This window comes from Mustela erminea, chromosome 1, assembly GCF_009829155.1.
Source record: "Mustela erminea isolate mMusErm1 chromosome 1, mMusErm1.Pri, whole genome shotgun sequence".
Classification (NCBI taxonomy): domain Eukaryota; kingdom Metazoa; phylum Chordata; class Mammalia; order Carnivora; family Mustelidae; genus Mustela; species Mustela erminea.
In genome coordinates, this window is record NC_045614.1 from 160,991,491 (window position 1) to 161,016,251 (window position 24,761).

Consider the following 24,761-nt stretch of genomic DNA (forward strand, 5'->3'; position numbering starts at 1 on the left):
TGAAGTGTTTTTAATCCAGCTTTTCTTTCATCATTCTCCTTGTGTGTGTGTCCAGCTAACTCTTCTCTGTCCGTACTTGTGGATACAAAGGCTGTGCTCCTTTGTCCTCCTGACAACCCCACAGCTTTGCTGGTAACATGGACAATAAGCCCCAGAGACCAGCCTCCCTGCAGTAGAGCCCACAGGAGAGACAACAATGAGACCAGTGTAAGAAACTGTACTGATGCGAGAATATCCTGGGAGTCCAGACCTGATCAGAATCCTGCCCTTCAGATTGACCCCGTGGCCCTCACTCATGATGGATATTACAGGTGTGAAGTGGCTGCAGTTGATGGGCTTTTTGGTCATACTTATTACCTCCGAGTGTTAGGTAAGGAGCATGACATATTGTGGTACGTCACATAACCAGATCTGGGATTGAATCAAATGTCTCTGTATTCCATACCCCATGTGTTAAGCCTGAAGCATTTTCCCCTGCGTCTCTGCAGTACCCCCCAAGGTGACCCTGTTTCGAGGCAGCAATGGAACTGTCGTGTGCAGGGCAGCTGCAGGGAAGCCATCTGCACAGATCTTCTGGACCCCAGAGGGAGATTGTCACACTGAGGAAGAACCCCTGGGCAATGGTACAGTGACCGTCCAGAGTACATGCCACTGGGAGGACCTCCAGGTGTCTAATGTGTCCTGCTCTGTCTCCCATGTGACTGGCAACAAGAGTCTGTTCTTAGAGCTGGAAACAGGTTAGTAATTCCAATGTTTGCTTGTATGTTCATTCTTTCAGGGAAGTTATAGAAGAATAAAAAGGAGAGTGTGGAGAATTTCACTCTAGCATAGTCTCCCCACACTCTTTCTTCTGTCCTTCTCCATCATTAAGAGTTATAACCAGAAGAATGACACAGAAATTTGTTTTCAAGAAGTCAGATTTTAGAATTAAATTTATTATTTAATAAAGTAAAATGAAAAATAATTTAATAATTTCGTATCCGCTGTATACAAGCAGTAAGTTGGCTTGGGTAGTGTAGTTTTAAATTATTACTTATGGATTTAGGAGAAGAATAAATTGTATTTAAAAAATTCTTTGTGCTTTTAGAAGAAAGATCAAGTCACTCGTAAGTTTTCTTTACATATTTTTAGTTTGGTGAAATTTCTCCTCTAGGTTTTTCCTAGAATTTCTTGGCTATATTATAATAACCTCTATGATTGATTTAAACTTTACTCTTAATTTCCTTAAAAATATATGTACTTATTGTTAATTGTCACTAAGCTCAGTGACAAAATTAGAAAACTCCTATTAATCTTAATTTCCACATGGTCAAATTTATTGGGTAATCCATCAGTTCTACTTTTTTTTTTTCTTGCAGACTTCCCTTCTTTAGTTTTACATACTCTTGTTCTAATCTGGTCTCGGTAGTCACTAGACCTGCTGCACAACTATTGTCCTGGGCACTCTCTTTCCCACAGTGCTCTGCTTGATTCCATGTCTGTTTATTCTGAGTTCCTTCTGCCTTCCAGACATTTGCTAGTTTTAATCTCTTTGTTTTATGCATGTAGCATTCCTTTACTCTCTGGTAATCCTTGGCTATCCATTAATTTCAAAGTGAACATTCAAAAATGAACTTATTGATCACACTTTTGCTGTTTTTGTTTAGTTTGTGAACAAAGACTTAGACAAAGTGCAAAAAATAAATCCTCTTTTGCAACCCAGAACTCATGGCTCAGTATGAGTTTTGATACAGATAAGAAGGAACAAGATCCGGGGTGCCTGGGTGGCTCAGTGGGTTAAAGCTTCTGTCTTCGGCTCAGGTCATGATCTCAGGGTTCTGGGATCAAGGCCTGCATCGGGCTCTCTGATCAGGGAGCCTGCTTTCCCCTCTCTCTCTCATTGTGATCTGTCAAATAAATAAAATAAAAATCTTCAAAAAAAAAATGAACTTATTGGAAGCTATGTCATCTGTGGGTGGTTCTGTCAGCTAGTTAGCTTCAGTAGGCTAAAAGGAGGTAAATGAAAAAAAAGTTTTTAAAATATGGGTTATTCAGTTATCTGAAATTCTTTTCTCTGAGATTGTCCAGTTTCTGAAGAAAATAACTCTCCAGTCTATTGTCTTAGAGGAATAAACCTATTAGTGGTATGAGAGCAGGAAATAAGACGGGAACGTGTTTGTGTGTGTGTGTGTGTGTGTGTGACAGAGAGAGAGAGACTGTTCAGAATTCAGACTTTTCTTTAATGTCTCTCTTCAGTCTGGTACTTCCTCACCACCCTCCATTACATTTGGATCCTTGACTCTGGAATCTCTCCAGTTCAGCTTTTCTGGGCAAACTTCCTGTTTCTTGCAGTTTAGGAAGGTGTGGTGACTGGTGACCTGGCTGCTCAGGATGGGAGTGGACTTGGCTGCCTATCTTTTCTTAATATAGACCTTCAAAGGAGTTTCCAACTTTTAACTCACACTTTACCCCTCACTTATCCCATTTAATATATTTAGACCTTCTTGTTCTAGAGTCTTTTTGGTGTTCTGTGAATACTAAGATTCTTACTTATTCTACCCTAAATTATTTGCCTTCATCTGTTCATTTTTCACCTATACACAAGTTGAAATTTTTTTTTTTTAAAGATTTTATTTATTTATTTGTCAGAGAGAAATCACAAGTAGTCGGAGAGGCAGGCAGAGAGAGAGAGAGGGAAGCAGGCTCCCTGCTGAGCAGAGAGCCCGATGCGAGACTCGATCCCAGGACCCTGAGATCATGACCTGAGCCGAAGGCAGCGGCTTAACCCACTGAGCCACCCAGGCGCCCCACAAGTTGAAAATTTTTATCTGCTCATCTCATCCGTATTCTTCGTCTTTGCAAGTTTTATGGAAAAAATTTTTCTATTGATAATTTAGGGAAGTTTAAGAAGGGAGAAGAGAAAAAACCCATATCTTTAAACCACCATTTTCTAATATCCATTATTAAAATGATTTTTTAAAAAAGATTTTGGGAGTATTAACTGAGGAGAGTAATGCTTATGTATGCAATCTGACCACCTGGTATTAGAATATGTTGTCATGTTTATGGATGCTTAGACTTGAAGGGACTGTCTCACTCATTCTCAGCCAGTGCTGGGGTCTCCTCCTGCCTCCTTGCAGGGCAGGTCCTTAGCCTGTGTGGCTATACTTCCAATGAAAGAGAATGCATTGATTTGCAAGATAAGGTTTCAAAACAATACTGTTGATTATAAGTGCAAAAAAATTTTTTTTTCAAATAAAAGAGAGAAATGCCATGTTTGAAAAACAAACTTTTGGGGTGCCTGAGTGGCTCGTGGGTTAAAGCCTCTGCCTTCGGCTCAGGTCATGATCCCAGCATCCTGGGATCGAACCCTCCATTGGGCTTTCTGCTCTGCAGGGAGCCTGCTACCTCCTCTCTGCCTGCCTCTCTGCCTACTTGTGATCTCTGTCTGTCAAATAAATAAATAAAATCTTTAAAAAAAAAAACAAACAAACTGTTGAAAGGATGTGGAGGGAGAGGGCATCAGCCAACTAAGCCTCTGCTTACCTCTGTCTGCTGCCCTTAGCCCCATTCAGGGTACAGCAGGAGCAAGGTCCTAGAACCACTGCCTCTTAAAATGGTTGAAAGATCTAAATGTGAGACAAGAATCCATCAAAATCCTACAGGAGAATACAGATAGCCCCCTCTTTGACCTTGGCTACAGCAACTTCTTGCTGGACATGTCTCCAAGGCAAGGGAAACAAAAGAAAAAATGAACTACTGGGACGTAATCAGGATAAAAGACTTTTGCACAACAAAGGAAACAGTCAACAAAACTGGAAAACAACTGCCAGAATGGCAGATAATATTTGCAAATGACTTACCAGATGAAAGACTAGTATATAAAGTCTATAAAGAGCTTATGAAACTCAACACCCAAAGAAATAAAAAAATTCAGTGAAGAAATGGGCAGAAGACATGAACAGATGTTTCTCCAAAAAAGGCAAAGAAATGGCCAATGGACACACGAAAAAGTACTCAACATCACTCCACATTAGGGAAATACAGATCAAAACGGCAATGAGATTCCACCTTATATCAGTAAAAATGGCTAAAGTTAACAACACAGGAACCAAGAGATCTTGGTGAGGATGCAGAGAAAGGGTGACCCTCTTACACTGTGGGTAGGAATGCGCACTACTGCATCCACTCTGGAAAACAGTATGGAGGTTCCTCAAAAAGTTAAAAATAGAACTACCCTTACCCCCCAATTGTATTACTAGGTATTTATCTAAAGGATACAAACATAGCGATTCAAATGGGCATCTGCACCCCAAAGTTTATAGCAGCAATGCCCATCATGGCTCAAGTATGGAAAGAATCCAGATGTCCATCGACAGATGAATGGATAAAGAAGATGTGGCATATATATATGGGGGAGGGGGATTACTCAGCCATCATAGAGAATGAAATCTTGCCCCTTGCAACAATGTAGATGGAACTAGAGGATATTATGTTAAGATAAATAAGTCCGTCAGAAAAAGACAAATACCATATATGATTGCAGTTATATGTGGAATTTAAGAAACAAAACAGATGAACATAGAGGAAGGGAAGGAAAAATAAACCAAGATGAAAACAGCAAGAGGCAAACTATAAGAGACTCAATGCTGGGAAAGAAACTGAGGGTTGCTGGAGGGGAGATAGGTGGGGGAAATGGTGTAACTGGGTTATGGGCATTAAAGAGGGTACATTATGGAACGTACACTTGTGTTATAAGCAACTGATGAATCATTAAATTCTATGCTTAGAACTAATAATACAGTAGATGTTAACTAAGTTGAATTTAAACACACAAGCTGCGCCTCTCAAAGCTGGCAATTCCTTTGTTGACATCTCCTTTTATCAGACTGAGCTTGATACTGCCGCCAGAGTTTATAAATGATTGAAAGTTGCTGCCATGCGCTCATGTCAGTTTCAAGGACCTGGAAGAAAGCTGATTTCAGGATTAGGGTGTTTTCCGATTACCTCCTTTACATCTCCCCATTTACTTCTGAATGATGGAGATGAGAAACACCCTGCTATTAACTGAAAAATCTAGTCTGCATGTCTCTCCTATACGAATTCACTATTCATGAATCCTTAAAGCCACAAAAACTTTACTTAGGATGATGTCTTGCTAAACACCCTAGAATTAGAATTAATAAAGCAATTTTATTATAACAGTGATTTGACCTATTAATGAATCAAAATCTTTAAAATAAAATGACAAAAGTGAACTTCATGAACTCTGGAACATCCTTGAACATATATTTTATTTTGCAGTTATATATATATAAAATTTATATGATTTGTATTTATATTATATATTTAAATATTCATTTAATGTTTAATATAAAAATATATTTAAAAAGATATATATTAGAATTTATACATATAATATTTAATTTTTTAAATTATATATATATATAATATATATATATTAGAATTTAGTTTTCAGGGCAGTTTTTGGATCATAGCAAAATTGAGCGGAAAGTGCAAAGAGTTCCCATATTACCCCTGCCCCAACACACGCACTGTCTCCCCCTCTCTTTACATCCCCCATGCCACACTGGTACATTTATGAGAATTGATGAACCTAAGTTAACACAACATTACCACTCAAAATTTGTGGTTTACATTATGGTTCACTCTAGGTGTGCATCTATGAGTTTTAACAAATGTGGAAGTGGCCTCTATCCATCATAGTTTCACTCGGAGCAGTTGCACCTTTCTATAAATTCTTTATGCTCCACTTACTCATCCCTCCCTCCACCCTAACCTCTAGAAACCCTGATCTTTACTCTGTCTTCATAGTTTTGCCTTTTCTAGAATGTCATATACCTGGAAGCATACAGAATGTAGCATTGCTAGATTGGTTTCTTTCACTGAGTGCTATGCATTTAAATTTCCTCCATGTCTTTTCATGGCTTGATAGCTCATTTCTTTTTAGTGCTAAATAATATTTCATTGTCTGGATATACCACAGATTAACCATACACTTTTGTGTCTATGTTTGCAGGTGACCAATTATCACTAAACTTAACTATTTTATATATCACCTCCTCTATTTCGGTTGCCTTGGTCATTGTGGGATCCATTTGGCTTTGGAGAATCGGTTGCTGCAGGTATTCAGTAATGTTTTTTCTTCAGCTTTATTGGGCTAGAAGGGGTAAGGTATATGGAATTGATGGGGTAGAATTAATATGCTAACATCAACTCCCCCATAATCAAGAAGCGTGTCCTAAAGGTGTCATATTTGGACTACTCTAAATGACAAGAGGGTTTTACTTGGTTACTTAGACATATAAGCATAGTGAAATAGGACATTTAGGGCAAGATCTTGGTAGAGACATTGTATGCTAATCTGTATTTGAGAAAAGAATTACAATAATTCATTTTATGTACCAAAAATGATGTGCCACATTTATTTCATGTATTAGGTTTCTGTTGCATAATTCCACTTCCTTTCCCCATATCCAGAATTATCTTGTTTAGGTGTATTAATTGCAGGCAACATTCTATTTCTTGTAGTCCTTTCCCGACTTATAATGATTTCTATATAAAATAAACCACACATCAATAGTATATTTTTTGTTTTCCCACTTTTCAAAAATGATGTTTATTACATTCACCCCAGCTTATTTTTATTTTTGCAGAAAATGCTAATTAAAAAACAAACCACTTCAGATGTTGAGGAGGTAAGATAACATTAAAAAGTATTTTTGCAAACTTTTAAGACACAAAGTCAAAATATAGCCATGAAATTTATAACTTACATCAATGTTAGTATTTTAATTAAAAAGCAAAAATTCTAATTTATGATGCTAACACTCAAGTGTACTTATTTTGTTAATTATATACCATGTACTACTTCTACAAATTCTGAACAATATTGTAATTTCAAGAACTATATCCTATATAGTACATAATATTTGTCAAATTTGGACTGTAACATTTGGAGAAACTGAATTGGTCTTTTCTCTGCCATGAAACCATCTCCAATCCTTGACTTCCTTTTCTCCATACCATCTTCATTTCCCTCTTGTGCTTCCCTCTCCTGTTCCATTATCTCTTATAACCAGTAACTTACCAAGTCTCTGACCTTCTCCATTGAAATACTTCACATATTACTTCATTTTTCTCCATTCCTACTGTCAAGCAAATGTTATCATCTCACACTGAGACTTAAGTAATCAGTAAATTTTTTGACAAAATAATAGAAAACAGCCTTTTTCTTATATCCACGTAAGCCCAGAGACACAAATATAAGTACTCTTATGAAAACAAAAGCTATGTGTACCTTTGAGAAAAACATAGGTAGTTGATGACTTCTGTTTTTTTTTTTTTTAATTTGATTTGACTTTAAGTTCTTTCTTAGGGTGAAATGAAGTCTTATGTCAGCTATACAGAGAAGAATACTCCACTCAATGATGCTGTGAGCAAGTGAAGAGGTCTCAGGTGTTACAAAGTGAAGTTGAGAGGCTGTGTCTTTACAGTTCTTCATAAGTTACTGGAATCTAACAGCAGGACAAATGAATAAAGATACAGCAGAGCTACCACTTTGATTTTCTTAGATTTCTAGGATGGAAAACCTGTTTTGAAATTAGCTTTTCAAAGATTCTTTTTTTTCCCCCAAAGATTCTAAGACAGACACATTTTAAAGGGCTTTAATTCATATTCTTATACAACTGAGAAATTTTAGAATGTTAGCTGCTTTTAGCTAGATATTGAAGAATTGATATTCATACAAAGAAAGCAAATGCTCATGATAAAATACTCAAATTTTTCAGTATAGTAGATAATGAAAACTGAGTTTCCTCACGAAAGAACTCTGCAGGAGGAACCATCAACAGCTTTTATATAATCTTCCAGAAAATTTTAGGGTACATATGTCTATACACCCCAGGTATGTATGTACATTTGTGAGTCTATTTACATATATAGCCATATGCTTGTCAAGACACGAATGGAAACATACCATGATACTCTTCTGTACTTACTAATAATATGATAAGTCTTAGAGATCTATATCAACACAAGCAGAGCAGTTTTATTCATTTTAATGATTACAAAGATTCCATTGTATGGTTATGTAATAATTAGTAAACCATAGACCTATTGATAGACATTTAGATTATTTGTTTTGTTATTATAAACAATAACACATAGAATGTTTCTTGTGGGTAGATCTTTTTGTATTTATTTGAGTGTATCTATAAAAATATTCCTGAGTGGAATTACATGGTCAAAGGGGTGCATTTTTATTTTGACTGATATTTCAAATTGTATCAGTTTTCATTCCCATCAACTGTGTTTGAATGTGCCTTTCCATATACTGTTATTTTATTTTCTGTAATTTGACACTTCTTTTTTTTAACAACAAACTAATGTGATGTAACATTATAATAAGAATTGTACCAATAAAACCAGATGAATTATACCAATAAAAGCAGATTTATGATTTTCTGTCATGTTTATGAGAAAGAGCAGGACTAAGACAGAGGGAACACACGAGGAGTTAGCTTTCTGAACTTGTTATATTGCTATCGAGGTATTGATAGCTACAGCCTAACAGTTTCTCAGATGTGATAAATTGAAATTGTGTGTTTTAACGATGTACATTTTACTGTGAGGTATTTAACAAATAACAGATGTTCATTGACTATATAAGCAGATGAATTAATATGCATTGTAAAGAACTTGGGTATCCATAAAATAAGTTCTCTGTGTTAAGATAATTGTGAAGGGATGACATGATTTTCTGTCAATTTTTCTGTGGAATACAGTCTTACAAATGTGTATATTAATTGTTTTTAATCTTATGAAAAATATATCTTATTTATGGAAGTTTATGAAAAGAACCAGTCTGCTTCTCCACTAAAGAAAAAACATTAATTTTTTAATCATGGTAGAAATTAAAACAAAATCCATTTATTTTTCCGTTTTGCCATGTGAAAGATTTAAGACAGAGGTTTTGTCACTGTTTTCCTCCCTCCAGACATTTTGGTTATACTAGGCTTTATTGTTAAAAAGATTCTTAGTTTCTTTTGGAGGTAAACTAGTCTCATCACATTGAGCACATAATTATGACCAAACCATTTTGACCCCATCTGACTATGCCCCCAAACCAGTCCATTAACCCGCGCCGCTGAGGGCGGCGGAGCAGGCGGCGGCGGCGAGGCTGGTGCCCTGGCGCTGGGGCCGCGCGTACTTGAGAAAGATGGCGGCACGGCCGGGAGCGGGGCCTCGGAGCGCGGCGCGGGCCATGCACCGCTCGAGCGGGCGCAGCTCTGCGGGGCATTTTCTCTCACACCCAGAAAAGTCAAGTCTGGGCCCCGCCTCCCCGCCATGGTCTCTCATATCTGTAAAGCGAGGGCTCGAGGCTGGAGCCCTCGCCTTCGAGCAAGCGATGCGCCAGGCTCAGCGCCGCGGCTGCGCGCCGACCGGGCTCCCATCCTGCAGCCTCGGCCTCCAGCAGAGACAGTTCCAGAAAGTAGGTGGCAAGTAGCATCACCTGGGGGCTGCTCCGGGCCAGCGCAGCCAGTAGCCCAAGGCAAAGTAGCGGGCCGGGTGCACTATCAAGCAGTGCACTACAATAGACATCAAACCATGTCCTTGACGTTTTATTAATTCTTCATCCATCTCTGGGCGGGACGAGGCTCACAGTTAACTGGGTTCAAAAATATATGAACCATGAGAGACTATGGACTCTGAAAAACAATCTGAGGCGTTTGAAGTGGCGGGGGGGGGGGGTGGCGGTGGGAGGTTGGGGTACCAGGTGGTGGGTATTAGAGAGGGCACGGATTGCATGGAGCACTAGGTGTGGTGAAAAAATAATGAATACTGTTATGCTGAAAATAAATAAAAAATAAATTTTAAAAATATGCTTAAGTATCGCTGAAAAACAAAAAAAGCAAAATTGTGTTTACACCTTATCTTGATAATATATGTCAAAATATCATGTAATAAAGACTTCAAGATAGTTAAATACTAAATTATGATACACAGGAGACAAATGTATTACAATCTTCCACTACAGGGGTGCTAAATGTGGTTGAACCTGAGAATTATGTGGGGAAATAAAAAATTACATAGATTACCCAAATCCACTTTAGACCTGCTGAATCAGGAGAAATCTAGAAACTAAAACAGGTGTATCAGGTCAGGAAGTGGAGGCTGAGATGGAGTTAGGAGCAGTAAAGGTTATTTGGGAGAGAGGGGTTTTCTGTGTGTAAGATTAAAGGGGCAGGAAGTAGGATAGGGAAGGGAGAGGCTTCAGACCATGACACTGATCTGAAAGAGACCTGTGAAAGGAAAGGGAAAGAAGCAGGATACAAGACCCTCAGATCCAGACATAAAACTGCCAAAGTCTTAGCCAAACCAATGAGAAACCCTGGAGAAAAAAAGACTGCTTCTAAGAAGAATCTTTCATGAACAGAAGTGCAAAACGTTTAATCAATGGCTGGGAAGTTTGAGCTGAGGTCTCAGCTCAAAAGCTGAAATGGATCCTGAAGGCCTTAGCAACTGGAGGGCATCAGCTGATTGCACTCCTTGCATGTGAATGGTAAATTCTCTCTTGATGGGAGGTCTGAACCCCTTACCTCCATGGCTGCCCAGTCCATCCTTTCATTAGTTAGTATTTGCTGGGTATGTTGTCACCTGTCTCTCTTCAACGTCTATGTGATGCTTAATTTTATTTTTTTATTATTTTTTTTATTGTGTTATGTTAGTCACCATACAACACATCATTAGTTGTTGACGTGGTGTTCCATGATTCATTGTGTACAACACCCAGTGTTCAATGCAATCCATGCCCTCCTTAACACCCATCACCAGTCTCACCCATCTGCCCAATCACCCTTCTTTCTAGGTATACCTTTAACAAAGAAACTCTAGCTTTTTAATAGACAGGGTAAAGGTGATTTTTATTAATTATTTGAGAATTTAAACTTTTAATGAGAATTTAAACCATCCACATTTGTTGTGGTTAATTACATGTATTTGGTCATATTTTTACAATTTTAATTTGTATGTCTTGTTTTCTATGTTTACTCTCCATGTTCTGTGTCACCTATTTCTTTCACACTGCTTTGCTAGAGTGGCTAATATTTTTTCTCTTTTTTTTATTTTACCTCTTCTAGTTCAAAAAAATCCATTGTAGTATACATGTATTAGTGGTTATGCTTTATTTTAGAACACCTAAAAACAGCTCAGTTTTGTTATTATTTTCTCAACAAATTTTTTCTGTCCCTTTTCTCTCTTCTGTCTTTTGGGTATTCCAAATTTAAATATGTAACCAGGGTATTCAAAAAATATATATGTAATCAGGCTTCTTGAAATTGGCCCATAGCTGACTGATACTCCTTTCATGTTAATGTAATCTTTTCTCTCCTTTTATCTTTGTAGAATTTCTATTATCAAGGTCAATATTTTTTCTTTTGCAGTGTATAATCTGCTGTTCTATTCAGTGTATTTTTCACTGCACATATTGTAGTACTCATCTTTAGAAATCTGATTTTGGTCTATTTAATTCCCTCTGTATGTTGAATAAACCTTTGGAATTTATGGAGGATAGTAATATAATGACTTTTAGTGTCCTTGTCCACTTATCTTTCATCTGTGTCAGTTTTGAGTTGGTTTAATTGAATGTCTTTTTTCCTCATTGTGAATTGCATTTTCTTGTTTCTTTGAATACCTTGTAATTAAAAATATTTTTTGTAATAATTCATAATATGAAATTGACCATTTTAGCCATTTTTAAGTATACAGTTCAGTAGTACATTACTACTGTTAAATGTATAGGATTAAGTAAGTTTTTTATTATATATCATATATTGGGTTAAGAAATTGTGATAATTTTAATATTTATTGTTATATATTTGAAATGATAACATTTACATATTAACATATAATCATTTTTATTTATCCTGATTTTTCTGTGGTTATGTTTTTCCCTTCCTCTTAGACTTACTGAGCATGAAAAGTTCTATTTTTTATTGTACTGGAAATTTCACACTCTATTTTTATTCTTTTGAGATTCCCCTTCAATATTTATGCTTGAAATCTAGAGCTAATCAATATTACTTTATTCAAAGTGTTAAAATATCTTAGTACATTTTAACTCATATTACTTCATCTTCCATCTAAAGGTTGAGACTTTATAATTTTTTTTTAGAAACCATTCTCCAAGCTAGATATTACTATAATGGTTTATAAGAGTTTATCCCTACATTTACCAATTTTGTTTGTTCCGTATTTCTTTCTGAAACGTAGACATTCCTCTTGACATCAGTTTCCTTTTTCCATTCCTCATTTTTAAATTTTGTTCAAGAGTTTATGTAGTGAGGTTTTCTATATTTATTGGTAATAAGCTGTCAGTTTTTGTTTGTCTAGAAGAAAGGTCTTTAGTTTCTCCTCATTTGTAAAAAGTATATATTTTCTGGATAGCTAAATCTAAAGAGTTATTTTCCTTGAGCAGTTTGAAGATATTCCATGTATTTTGGCCTTCATATTTGTTGTTAAGAATTCTAATGTCAGTACAAGTGTTATTGCCTGGTAAGTAATCTGTCTTTTCTTCCTCATTGCTTTTAAGATCATCTCTTTGTCATCAGTGTTTTGTAATTTTACTGCTGTGTACCTAAATATGCATTTCTTTTTATTATTCTGGCTTATGATTTTCTCTGTATCCCAAATTTGGAAATTCTGGATTTTTAAAAATTAATTCAATACTGGAAAACTCTTAGTTATTATCTCCTTTGACATTAGGTTTCATTACTTTTTTAAAAAGCTTTTATTTATTTATTTGTTAGCGAGAGAGAGAGAGAGAGAGAGAGAGCGAGCGCAAAAGCTGTGGGAGCAGCAGGCAGAGCAGGCAGAGTAGGCAGAGGGAAAAGCCAGTTCCCCACCGAGCAAGGGGTCCAGTGCGGGACTTAATCCCAGGATTCTAGGTTTCATTAATTTTATCTGTTCTCTTCTTCTGGAAATCTAATGAAGTCTTCTCTATCTTCCATGACTCAACATGTTTCATATTTTCTATATATTTGTCTAGCTATATAGTAGTATTTGTGATATTTTTCAGGTTTCTCTTAGAGATCACAAATTTTTCCTCACTTGTTTCTTATCTACTATTTGGGCTGTTCTTAGCATTTTAACTTTTAACATTAAATTTCATTTCTAAGTTCTACTAAGTTCTACTAAGTTCCTTTAAATCTCTTTTTTAGTTTGAGTATCATTTTGAATTTTTATAAACATGTTAAAAATAACCATTTTCTAAATATTTTAAGTATATATTCTATAAATCTATTTTAATGTTATAATACTTTTATCTTTTTGTAAGTCTGCTTACTTTATTTTTATTTGTCATGTCCTGCTATGAATATTTGCCTTGATGTTCTTTCTGTTGTAATTTTGGATCTTGTACGCATATTTCACTAATTTATATCTGGAATCTTGAGACAGAGGATTTTCTGCTCTTGGGATCGCTAGTAAGATGAGGATAGTGCATTTTAATTTCTGAGATTAAAGTTGCTTTGATATAAGCAATATAAATTCAACCCCTAGAAGCATGTGAGGGCAGTGTGGTAACACACTCATGGTGGAAAACTTTCCATTGTTCTTATAAAAATAAGAAAGGTATGGCAAGTAATTTCCTCTTCTTTCTTTTCAAATAATAAGTTATTTAAACTTTATTCTGGCCTTTATTCAGAGGAGGGGAATCTCAGTTTCTACTTTCTGCTTTGCCTGGGTCCAGTATTCTTCTGTTTCTTAAATGGGTCTTAAAATCCTAGTGTCTATGTTCCTAATATCAGTTTTGATGGTTTGGGTTAAATCAATCTTTATTCTCCATGTTTGCTGATTTTCACTTTTGATTCCAGAAATTCTCCTTAATTACTTGTGAGCTTAGTTAAGCATTACAAATTTATATATACTTAAGCTCTTATTTTTGGTGTTTTGAACTCTAGATTTTTTTTCAGGGTATATGATGAACTGTATTTCCAGAAAGAGAAGTCCTAAACAGAACTGAAATCAGATTCTACATTAGATCAAACTTTTCAACAATCAGTTGTTACTAATATGAAGATATGTAAAAGTATAAAACACACTGACAATGGTAAGTGTATATTCAAATTCAGACTACCCTAACACTGTAATGCTGGTATGTAAATCACATAATTCTAGTACAAAGATGAATAGATGAAAACATTAAAAGTAAGTATAGCTATGACAATGTTAATGTATACATAAAAAGATGTAAATTATGACATCAAAAACATAAAATGAGGAGCAGTAAAAGAGTATAGTTTTTATATAACTGTAGTGAAGCTGTCATCAACTTAAAATAGACTGGTATAACTATAAGATGTTTTATATAAACCTCATGGTAACCATAAAGGAAAGACCTCCAGTAGATTCACAAAAAATAAAGAGAAAGTAACTAAAGTGTATCAGTATAAAAAGTCATCAAGTCACAAAGCAATACTGCAAGAGACAAAGAAAAGTACAAAGTATCGACAAAAGGGCTAGAAATCAATAAAAGTACAGTACTCAGTCCTGATTTTTCAGTAATTATTTTAAATGTAAATGGATCAAATTCTCCAATCTGAAGACAGAGAGTGGTCAAATGGACAAAAAAACCAAGATCCAAATCTATGCTACTTATGAGACTTACTTCAGTTTTCAGGACACACATGGCCTGAATGTGATGAGATGGAAAAAGATAATTCCACACAAATGGAAATCAAAGGAGAGCAAGGATAATTATGCTTATATCAAACAAAATAGATTTTAAATCAGAACCTGAACAAGAGACAAAGAAAGTCATTATATCACCATAAAGGGATCAGTTCCTCAAGAAGATATAATAATTGTTGTTGTTGTTGTTTTGAAGACTTTACTTATTTATTTGAGAGAAAAAGCATAAGAGAGAGCACACACACAGAAGATAGAGCCTGAAAGAGGGTAGGGGGAGAGGAAGAGGGAGAAGCAGACTCCCTCCAGCAGGGAGCCAGATGCAAGGCTTGATCCCAGGACCCTGAGATCATGACCTGAGCCAAAGTCAGCTGTTTAACTGACTGAGACACACAGGCACACACACCAAAGTTATGACAATTGCAAATATATATGTCCCAGGATTGGAAAACCTGAATATATCAAGGTACTAATAGACCTGAAATACAAGAATAAAATCAAGGCAAGAAACTTCAATACCCAACTTAGGAAATTAAAAGGAAACATTGAACCTGAACTATACTGTAGACTAAATGGACCTTATAAACATACACAGAACATTTCATTCAGCAGCAGCAGCAAAATACACATCCTTTTCAAGTGTACACAGAATATTATCCAGGATGGATCACAAAGTTAAGGCAAAAAAAAGTCTTATCAAATTTAAGAAGTTTGATGATAACAACTATCTTTTCTAAATCAGAGGTATGAAACTAGAAATTGACAATAAGAGAAAAATTGGAAAATTCACAAATATCTGGAAATTAAACACTCCAGAACCACAAATGGGTAAATGAAGAAATAAAAAGGAAAATCAAAAAATATCTGGAAGGAAGTGAGAATGGAAACACAATACACCAAAACTCACACGTTGCCACAAAATAAGTTCCAAGAGGGATGAAAGAATCAATAACCATCATATTTACTGGTGAAAAAATGGAAGCTTTCTTTCTAAGATCATGAGTAAGACAAGAATGTCCACTTTTGCTACTCCTATTCAACATCATGCCAGAAATTTTAGCCAGAGCAATTGCACAAGGAAAAAAAGTGAAAAGTATCCAAATTGCAGAGGAAGACCTAGGACCAGCTCTTCACATATGACATGACTTACATATAGAAAATCTGAAGCATACTACCAATTCCCATCCCCCAATACATTTAGAGCTAATAAACAAATTCAACAAAGTTCCAGGATACGAAGTCAAAATCAACATGCAGAAGCATGTATTTCTATACATTAGCAATGAATAACCTGGAAAGGAAATTAAGAAAATTGTTCCACTTACAATAGCATCAGAAAGAATAAGATACTGAAGAGAAAATGTAACTAAGGAGTTGCAAGACTTATACATTGAAAACTGTAAGACATGGCTAAAAGAAAGTAAAATATATTTAAACAGATGGACATATATTCCTATATTCATAGATTAGAAGCAATATTGATAAAACAGCAATACTTCTCAAAGAGATCTATATATTCAATGCAATTACTATCAAAATCAGAAATGGCCTTATTTGGAAGAAACAGAAAATCATCTAATTCATATGGAATGTCAAGAGACCCCAAAAAATAGAAACAATATTGAAATATAAGAATAAGTTTGGAGAATTGACATTCCCAATTTTAAAACTTCTACAAATCTATAATAAAACAGTTTGGTACTGACCAAAGCCTAGACATTCAGACCAGTGGAAAATGAACTTGAGGAGTCCACAAATAAAACCACACTTTTATGGCTCATTAATTTTCAGCAAAGATGCCAAGACCATTCACAGGGAGGTAAGAATGGTCCTTTCAACAAATGAACAAACTAGATAATCACCTACAAAAGAATGAAGTTGGGTTTTTATCTGACACTCTATTAAGAAGCTAACCCCAAGTATGTTAAAGTCCAAACATGATTGCTAAAATGATCAAATTCATAGAAGGAAAGGTTTTCATTACTTTAAGATTTGGTAATCATTTTTAAGTGTGGCATCAAAGGGACAAACATCCAAGGAAAACATAGAGAAATCAGAGTTCAACAATATTAAGAGGTTTTATGTACAAAATTTTGTGTATTAGAGTACACTATCAGGAGTGGAAAACAACCCATAGAATGTGAAAATATAATTGCAAATGATCTGACAAGATTCAAATATCCAGAATACATAAAATTTTTTTACTACTGGAAGGCAAACAATCAAATTTTTAAAAATGGATGAAAGACTTGAATAGGCATTTTCCCAAAAAAGAATAACAAATAGCCAATAAATACATGATAAGATGGTCAATGTTATTTGTTATTAGGAAAATGCAAATTGAAACTGCAATGAGATAACACTTCACACTAACTAGGGTGGTTAATAATAATGAAAATAACAAGTGTGGGAAAGGATGTAGAGGAATTGGAACTCTCATGTATTGCTAATAGAAATATACAGTGGTGTAGCCATGATGAACAATAATTTGGCAAGTACATAAATAAGTTAAATGTAGAATTACATATAGTTCAGCAATTCGACTTATAGGTACATAGCCAAGAGAATTGAAAACCGATGTTCAAACAAAAACTTGTACCTAATGTTCATAGCAGCACTATTCATAACAGTCAAAGTAGTACTCAATCTAAAAGCTCATCAGTTGTTGGATGTTTACAGAAAGGTGGTAGATCCATACATGAAATATTACTGAGCCACAAAAAGAAAAGAAGTACTGATACATGCCACAACATGGATAAACCTTTAAAACACTATCATACATGAATGAAGCCAGACACAAAATGCTACATATTAGGATTACATTTATCTGAAATATCTATAATAGGCAAATCCATAGAGACAGAAAGAAGATTAGTGATTGCCAGGTGGTATGGGATTAGTACTGATGACTACAGTTTCCTTTAGGGTGACAAAAATTTTCTGGAACTTGGTAGTGGTGATGGCTTCTTTACATTGCGAATGGACTAAAGGCTACTGAATAGTACAGTTTAAAATGGATAAACTGTTAAAATTTACATTATGCATATTTTCTACAAAAAGGTGCATTTTATTTTCTTGTAACAACTGAAGGGAAATTGTTTAGACAATCTTACAAATACAAGAATGGAATCTTTTTAAAAGTTTCCACTTTTATCCATGTTGATGAAAAAGTTGGATATTCATCCTTTCTGATGGCTGAGTAATATTGCATTGTATATATGGACCACATCTTTATCCATTTGTCTGTTGAAGGGAATCTCAGCTCTTTCCATAGTTTGGTTATTGTGGAAATTGCTGCTATGAACATTATGCTAAATGAAATAAGTCAAACAGAGAAAGTTGATTATCATATGGTTTCACTTATTTGTGGAACATAAGGAATAGCACGAAGGGTGTTAGGAGCATGAAGGGAAAAATGAAGCAGACGAATGAAAGAGGGAGATGAACCATGAAGGACTATGGACTCTGGGAAACAGGGTTTTAGAAGGGAGAGGGGTAGAGGGATGGATTAGCCTGGTATGGGTATTAAGAAGGGCACATATTGCATAGAACACTGGGTGTTATACATAAACAATGAATCATGGAACACTACATCAAAAACTAATGATGTACTGTATAGTGACTAACATAACATTAAAAAAAAGAATCCCCCCAAATAAAAATAAATAAATAAAAATTTTCACTTTAAATTTTTTTTGAGATGATTATAGATTCACAAATAGTTGTGAGAAATAATCTATAGATCTTATGTGCTTTTAATCCAGTTTTCTACAACAATAACATTTTGCAAAAGTATAGTTTTTATATCTAGGTATTTATAACAATACAACTAGGATATTGACATTGATTAAAATACAAAACAGTTCTCTCACGTAATCTTCAAATAGGAACAGTTTTCCTTTTTTCTTTCTCATTTGTATTCCCTTTATTTAGTTTTCTTGCCTTGTTGCACTGTTCACAACTTATTCAACACTGTTGAATAAGAGTTGTGAGACTAGGCATCCTTCCCTCATTCACTCTTTTAGGTGGAAAACATTCAGTCTTCCATAATTATTTATAGTGCGAGCTGTAGGCTTTTATAGATGCTCTTTATCAAAATGGAAAACTTTCCCAAATTGCTATTTTTTTAGAGTTTTTATCACAAATTTGTGTTATGCCAATAGATATGTTGATGTCCTATCCCCAATGTGACTGTATTAGGAAGTAGGGTCTTTAATTAAGTCATAAGGATGGGGCCATCTGTACCCCAATGTTTATAGCAGCAATGGCCACGGTCGCCAAACTGTGGAAAGAACCAAGATGCCCTTCAATGGATGAATGGATAAGGAAGATGTGGTGCATATACACTATGGAGTATTATGCCTCCATCAGAAAGGACAAATACCCAACTTTTGTAGCAACATGGATGGGACTGGAAGAGATTATGCTGAGTGAAATAAGTCAAGCAGAGAGAGTCAATTATCATATGGTTTCACTTATTTGTGGAGCATAACAAATAGCATGGAGGACATGGGGAGATAGAGAGGAGAAGGGAGTTGGGGGAAATTGGAAGGGGAGGTGAACTATGAGAGACTATGGACTCTGAAAAACAATATGAGGGTTTTGAAGGGGCGGGGGGTGAGAGGTCGGGGTACCAGGTGGTGGGTATTATAGAGGGCACAGATTGCATGGAGCACTGGGTGTGCTGCAAAAATAATGAATACTGTTATGCTGAAAATAAATAAATTTAAAAAAATAATTAAAAAAAAGGATGGAGCCCTAACCTAATGTACCTGTTATTCTTTATTTTTTAGAATATTTTATTTGTTTGAGAGAGAGAGAGAGTAAGAGAGAGAGCTTGAGTGGGGGGAAGGGACAGAGAGAGAGGGATAAGCAGGGATAAGCAGAATCCCTGCTGAGCAGGGAGCCTGATGTGGGGTTCTATCCCAGGACCCTGGGATCATAACCTGAACTAAAGACATTTGCTTAACTGTTTCTGTAACTGTTATTCTTAAAGGAATAAACTGTTATTCTTAAGGGAAGAACAAAAGAGGTGAGAGGTATCTCTCACACATACACAGAAGAAAGCCATCTGAAAACATGACGAGAGAAGGCAGATTTCTTTCAGCCAGGAAGAGATGCCCCAATCAGATCCTTGCTGGTTCTTTGATCTTGGACATCTATCCTCCAGAGTACTGAGAAATTCCTCTGAAGTCATTAAGGTTGTGATATTTTGCCTAGCAGCCCTACCGGACAAAGACAATTTGTTGTTGAATATTGTCAAATTCTTCTAAATGCTCTTTAGTTACCTGTACTAAAACCAAACCAAACCTAACAAAAATCCAAACAAAACAAAACAAAAACCAAAATCAAAGCCAAAACTAAAAGAGAATGGGCTTTTCTTTCTTCCTCCCCCTCTTCCTCTTTTTTCTTCTTCTGAATTTTTTTTCTATGTTTCCTACCAAAATCATGTATCAACTCATTTAAATTCTACTGCAAAACTTGTGTAAATAATTTCAGGAGAATTCAAAATTTGTGTATGTTTTAATGGCTGTGTTATAAACTGTATATCTACCATTTAAAATAGTATGTTGTGGGACACCTGGGTGGCTCAGTTGGTTGGACGACTGCCTTCGGCTCAGGTCATGATCCTGGATTCCCGGGATCGAGTCCCGCATCGGGCTCCCAGCTCCATGGGGAGTCTGCTTCTCTCTCTGACCTTCTCCTCGCTCATGCTCTCTCTCACTGTCTCTCTCTCAAATAAATAAATAAAATATTTTAAAATTGTATGTTGAAAAATAGTTCAAAATAATTTTTTGGCAATATTTTCTAGTTCTGAGGAAAGATTAAACATATTTGTTTCTTTAAGAAATAATTTTATCAGAAAATTTTAGAGCATTGTATTGACCATAAAAACAATTAATGCTCTAGAATGATGGTGTCCAATATGTTAGTTGGCAGCCACAAATGCTGTTATGCTGTTGACCACTTGAATTGTGGCTATTCTGAGCTGAGATGTAAGATGTGGCAAATTATCTTGGGAGATGGTGAGTATGTGTGTAACTGGCTCTCTGCAATGGTAGGAATGAAAATGGCACTATTAGCTTGGAAGTGTATTAGTTTTCTAGGGTTGCCTTAACAAAGTACCACAAACTAAGTGGCTAAAGCAACAAAAAATTCTGTGTCACAGTTCTGAGGGCTAGAAGTCCAAGATCATGGCATTAGCAGGGTTGGTTCTTTCTAAGAAGTATTTGATACAGTGTTTTTTTTTTTTTTACAGTGTTTTTTTTTTAATGCTATTTTTATTTGGTTTGAGGCCCTAGTTAGAGGTCTGTCAGTTCTTCTTCTTGAACACTTGATTAAGTCCACCTCTCAACCACTTCCTTATTAGAGCTGCCATTCTGGGACACCATGCACCTGCCCTGATTGCCAGGACCAACACCAGACAACTAGGGACCACCCTTGTGCCCTGATCCTATGAAATTATTCAAACTGACCAATGCATGAGAACTCAGGGAATCTAGTGAACTCTGCCCTACTGCCATACATAAGCTTCTCCCTACAGTTCTCACTGTTACTCTGAGCCCAGTTTATTTTCTGTATGGCCCTGTATGGCAGCCTTATTTCATTTGGAATTGTCACAGAGTCTGCCTTTCATTTATTGTGAGTGTCATTTGTTGAGTTCCGCCATCAAAAAACAAACAAACAAAACAACAAAAGAACAAAACTCTCAATCTTATAAAACATTTGGCACTGTGAGCAAGAAAGCATCGCTAAGACTCCTTACTCTTGCATAGCTTCTTGGGGCTCTGTTTTGGGCTTACTAATTTACTCCAAATCACCAGAAGAAGAGCATGGGAAGGAACTGTTTCCTGTTGGTAAGTGGGAGTTTTAACCTTGCAACTTACTGCTGTGTCTGCTGGTGGTTTCCATGTCTCTCCTTACTCAGATATTCTTGGTTTTGGAAGGTTAATAAAAAACAAACAACAGTCCTCAATGGTTAAATTCCACAGGCTAGTTACTAGCCCAGGTGGCAGTCACCTTGGAGCAACGGGAGTGATAGGCCACCTGAGCCACACTTTCCAGGGTCCACCCTTAAGCTGTGTTTTCAGTCTACTGTAGACTGAATATTTGTGTCCCCCTCATCCAAATTTACATATTGAAACCAGTTTTTCTAAAAGGCAGTATTTGGAGTTGTAGTCTTTTGGAGCTGATTAGATCATAACGACAGAACCTTCACGAGAGGGATGAATGCCCTTATAAAAGAAATCCTAGAGAGTTAGCTCTTCCCTTCTACCATGTGAGGACACAATGTAAATCTGTTTCTTGCTTTTCTCTTACCTTCTGGTGGTTTTCTGGAAATCTTTGGAGTTCACTGGGTTGCAGAGGATCTGCCTTGGTCTCTCTATCTTTATATGGCATTCTTCCTGTGCATGCATCTGTGTCCAATTTCCCTCTTTTTATAATGATACCAGTCATTGGATTAGGGTTCACCTGACTCTAGAGTGGCCTTACGATGACTAATTACATCTGCAATGACCCTGTTCAAAATAAGACCACATTCTGGGGTACTGAGCATTAGAATTTCAACACATGAATTCTGAGAGGACAAAAGTCAACTCATAACAGGAAGTATTTATCAAAGCCACACATTACTCCTATCATGTGATCCTCTGGTTTTATTCCTGGTATACATGCAAGAAACAAATGCATAAGTAGATTAAAAGGTATGTACAAAACAGGAATGTTCATGGAAGATTTATTCGTGTTAGTCTTAAAATAGAAAATCCAAGTACACAGCAAAATGGCTGAAAAAATTATGGCATGATCTGATTAGAAAACCACTACACAGTATTACAAAAATGAACTATGTAAATAATTTCATTTATATGGGATTTAAAAACTGGAAAAATGGTGATAGATATCAGAGTAATATTTCTCTCTGGAGAAGGGCTATTGACAGAGAAATAGCATGAAGGAAATATCTTGAATAGTGGAAACTGTCTTACCTTGGTTTTGGAAACCATTATCTGAGTTCATTCATATATAAAAATTCATCAATCTGTACACTAAATATTTTTGCATTTTACCATATGTAATTTATGCATCCTAAAATGCTGCTTTCTAAGTAAATTGCTCTATAATTTATTGCGTTACTTCAGTACTGTGGGAGAACCAATGATCTTAAGTATTGGCTTTTTTGCTTCATTGCTTCATTGCTCAACAAAACTCAGTGACATTTCCTGTTCTTGGCTACTTGGTGGCTAACCACTCCAAATGCATACTCTGGGGAGGATTTCAACTTTGAGAGTAGTGATCTCTATCAATATCATCATATCTGGTAAGTATGATGCTGTAGCATTTTCAGCAAAATGTAAAGCTGTATTTCAATATTGACAAGGAGGCTCTTTAGCCACTCATAAAATGTTTTCTAATTTGTCCTAGTAGCAGTGATAAATATGTGTATTACCCAGCAAACCTTCATATTTACCTTATGCCATTCATGCATGGACTAGTTGTCTAGCTGAGTCCAGGGTAATACTAGGGGCCCTGGAATGGAGTGAAACTGAACTTGTGTGACTAGACAAAATGCAGTGTTTCCTTCTGTTTCTAGGTTTGTATTTTTATTGTCTCCCTGAATTCTTATTTTTTTGGCCTTATATTTATTAATGTGTATTTTTTCTCCTTTGATATTTCTAATGTTTCTAGCACATAGGCTAAGAAGGAAACCCTATGTTTCCATTTTTATGGTTGTTAAATTTTAAAATAGAAGCAAAAATGAATGGGTAAAATTTGTTTCATAAAATGAGGATCAGAGAATATAAGAATATATAAATGATAAATAATTACTTGAAGTCAAGGATTTCATGTCTACACCAGAATACTTTAGATAAAGGGAATCTTATCCCACAGCATGAACAGATAGAAGAAATGACTAGAGTGAAAGTGGAAACAAACTTGAATCCATTCTGTGTTCCTTGCAATTATTGCAAAAAAAGTTCCAAAACATTCTGAGAAACACTGTTTTTCACATTTCCATATTATGTCTAGTTAAGGGAGAAGAGAACCAGCTCTTAGGAGAAAGACAAGTGGGAATCTAAGGTGAGGAAAAGGTGAAAGAAATTGGAAGGGAGGGGGGAACACTTGGGAAGAACTCAAAACACAGGATTAACAGAACTGACTCATGACAAGTGCTAGAGAAGTATTGAGACATGGCAGGAAAGAGATGGCAACAAAAGGGTGTAATTGAAGAGTGTAATTAAAACCAGTTAATGTAATTGACTCCATTCCCTGTTTGAAGGAGAATAAACATAATGTTGCACAATGTATGTGATAAAATTAAACATCCATTTATTATAAAAAGATTTTTTTAAAAAATTTTAAGACCCCCCCCCCTTTTTTAAGGGCAGTTTTATGTTGACAGCAGTCTTGAGAGGAAAGCAAAAGATTTCCCAAATCCCTCCTGACCCCACCTGTGCATAGCCTATATCTCATTATCAACATCCCCACCAGACTTTTACATTTGTTATAAGTGGTGAACCTGCACTGACACATAATTATCCCCCAAAGGCCATAGTTTACACAGGGCTCATTCTTGGTGGTACATTCTATAAGTTTGAACAAAAGTATAATAACACATATCCACAACTATAGTATTATAGTATTATAGTATATAGTATTATATAGCATAGTTCCACTGCCCCCAGATTCCTCTGTGTTCTGTGTATTCATCCTCACTTGCCACTAAACCATGAAAACCACTAATCTTTTTAGTGTCTCCACAGTTTCTGCCTTTTGCATAATATCAGTTAGAATTGCACAGTATGTAGCCTTCCAAAGGTTTTTTTTTTTTTTTCACTTTGTAATATGTATTTCAGTTTCCTCTTAGTCTTTTCATGGCTTGATAGCTCATTGACTTTAGCTCTGAATAATATTCCAGTATCTGGATTTACCTCCATTTATCTGGCCACTTACCTACTGAAGGGCATCTTGGTTGCTTCCAGGTGTTGACAATGTTGCCATTGCATTGAGTCAACATGAATAAAGTTGTTACAAACATCTGGGTGCAGGTTTTCATGAAGACATACATCTTC

The 24,761-nt window shown here is 35.8% G+C and overlaps 2 protein-coding genes and 1 non-coding gene across 6 annotated transcripts in view; all 3 read left to right on the forward strand.

Moving 5' to 3' along the window:
• LOC116594019 (cell surface glycoprotein CD200 receptor 1-like) overlaps positions 1 to 9,135 on the forward strand; it is a 28,650-nt gene extending 19,515 nt beyond the window's left edge. The window contains exons 3-7 of one of the 3 annotated variants that reach the window (XM_032348871.1): positions 56 to 370; positions 489 to 737; positions 6,020 to 6,125; positions 6,657 to 6,698; positions 7,368 to 9,135. In XM_032348871.1, the coding sequence (XP_032204762.1) occupies positions 56 to 370; positions 489 to 737; positions 6,020 to 6,125; positions 6,657 to 6,666 (680 nt within the window). In that variant the 3' untranslated portion in view covers positions 6,667 to 6,698; positions 7,368 to 9,135. Of the gene's footprint in view, positions 1 to 55; positions 371 to 488; positions 738 to 6,019; positions 6,629 to 6,656; positions 6,699 to 7,367 lie in introns of those variants that run through there. The other 2 variants (XM_032348866.1, XM_032348860.1) reach the window with 2 other exon arrangements.
• The window catches only part of LOC116594003 (cell surface glycoprotein CD200 receptor 1-like), a 134,921-nt gene that overhangs the window by 90,236 nt on the left and 19,924 nt on the right, over positions 1 to 24,761 (forward strand). The window contains exon 1 of one of the 2 annotated variants that reach the window (XM_032348836.1): positions 22,919 to 23,008. The exons of the other annotated variant lie outside the window; for it this stretch is intronic. Within the exon in view, the coding sequence (XP_032204727.1) occupies positions 22,945 to 23,008 (64 nt within the window). The 5' untranslated portion in view covers positions 22,919 to 22,944. Of the gene's footprint in view, positions 1 to 22,918; positions 23,009 to 24,761 lie in introns of those variants that run through there. 2 annotated transcript variants of the gene reach the window in all.
• Positions 1,623 to 1,748, forward strand: LOC116581809. The gene has a single exon (XR_004282237.1). It is a non-coding gene; the product is annotated as a small nucleolar RNA SNORA40 (small nucleolar RNA).